At 45.8% G+C, this 1,871-nt stretch overlaps 1 protein-coding gene across 1 annotated transcript; it reads left to right on the forward strand.

The window, feature by feature from the left end:
* The first annotated feature begins 1,237 nt into the window (after window positions 1-1,237).
* On the forward strand, window positions 1,238-1,645 carry LOC9663084. Its single transcript, XM_024664546.1, has 2 exons — window positions 1,238-1,340; window positions 1,398-1,645. The coding sequence occupies exons 1-2, from the start codon at window positions 1,238-1,240 to the stop codon at window positions 1,643-1,645; spliced, it is 351 nt and encodes a 116-aa protein (XP_024520314.1).
* Window positions 1,646-1,871: the final 226 nt, after the last annotated feature.

Here is a 1,871-nt window from a genome sequence, read left to right on the forward strand (position 1 = left end):
GAACAGGCTCAACGCCTTCCAGACTTACGTGGGGAACAAATCCGCCAGCATCCGCCTGCGCAGGTGCATTTGGTAGATCGACGTGCTCTGCTCGGAAATGCGACGAGGATTGGGAGTGAAAGGCGAAGAGGCTCTGATGGAGCGCACGACAGGGATGACGTCTCGGAAAATGAGGGTATTCACGTTGTCATCGATGACTAGAATCAAGGTTCTTCACTCTCTTGCTCGTTGCCATTCTTTTTTCGAGTCTCTCAAGTCCCTGTTTGTTCCAGGTTCTCGAGGCTGGAACCACGACTAGAATCAAGGTTTTTCACTCTCTTGCTCTTCGCTATTCAACTGGAAATATGGTTTTGATCATGTTTTGCTGGGATCGTGCAGGGACGTACATCTGGAGCAAGCCTGTGATGAAAGGAACGCACCCTTCTCCTCGGGACAGCCACAGCTCCACGGCCGTCGGGTCTAAGCTCTATGTGTTTGGTGGTACCGATGGAACCAGCCCGCTAGATGATCTCTTTGTTTTGGATACTGGTAAGCGAGTTCTATCAAATTTTTTTTCTTGTTCTTATCATCCAATGCAGCTACCAACACCTGGGGGAAACCCGACGTTTTTGGTGATGTTCCTGCTCCGAGAGAAGGACATAGCACATCTCTCATCGGTGACAACCTGTTAGTGTTTGGGGGATGTGGGAAATCCAGCGATCCCTCAGAGGAGGAGTACTACAACGACCTCCATGTTTTGAACATGAGTAATATCCTGTTATCTTTCCTGGTTTTCTTCTAAACTCTTTTTTTTCCTGTAGATACTTTTTTCTGGAAGAAGATTTCTACCACTGGAGTCTCGCCTATTCCTCGGGATATCCATAATAAGAACTGTTGCATTGTCATGGGTGGCAAGAACGGTGGTAATGCCTATCTATACGACATTCATATTCTGGACACAGGTACATACATTGTGCTGGTTTTAAACTTGCGAATTCATTTGTGTTTCCAGAAACAATGGCATGGCGGGAGGTAAAGACGACTAGTGCCGAGCTGATGCCAAGAGCTGGTGAACGCAGGGCGAGGCATATTATTCTTCTATGGGGGATGTAACGAAGAGCTTGAAGCTCTGGATGACATGTATTTCCTCGACACAGGTTGGCTTCTTCTTTTATTGACATTGCTGCTGACAATATGGTTGCCGTTTTTCTGTGAAAAGATGCTGAGGGAGAAAGATCCATCAGAACCAAAGCTACCCATGCGTAAGGAACTTAAGAGAAGGCGGCAAGAGTATCGTGCCACGCCATTCGTGCTAGACAAGCAACGGGATGCGGACAAGAGCTTGGTTTCATCTCACGGAGGTATCTGCAGAAAACCTTGGACCTCTCCAAATTTTCTCTGTCAAACTCATGCTACAGAGTTTCAAGCTCACGTTCAGCCGCTAGGCGAGAAGATGTTCGAGGCTAAAGTAAGCGACGTATTCAACTACAGATACACGCTAGAAGCCTCCATCGATGGGAAGCTCTTCCGTGGGCTGCTCTTCTCGTACAAGCCTGGCTTTGCTCAGGCAGTGCAATCTTACATCCTCAGTTACTCTCTAATGCCAGGAAGGAAAGCATCACAGGAGGAAACCACAGCACGTCCAAAAGGCCGTAGTAAAAGCTAACCGAGCAAAGAGGAGTTCAAAGAAACCATGGATATCCATACCTGCTCTTCCTATAATTATTAAAGTTTCACAAAGTCTTTATTACACAGCCTCACCTTTTTTTTGTTCTTCTGGATTATCAGTTGTTTCTTCTTTGTCTACACAATACAAAAGATTGTTTTTTAGTAATGTGCTTTTTTTTGTTAGTTTACCTTCTTTATAATCTTCTGTGAACACGGACGTGAAA

The sequence above is a fragment of the Selaginella moellendorffii genome, unplaced genomic scaffold (assembly GCF_000143415.4).
Source record: "Selaginella moellendorffii unplaced genomic scaffold, v1.0 SELMOscaffold_111, whole genome shotgun sequence".
NCBI lineage: Eukaryota > Viridiplantae > Streptophyta > Lycopodiopsida > Selaginellales > Selaginellaceae > Selaginella > Selaginella moellendorffii.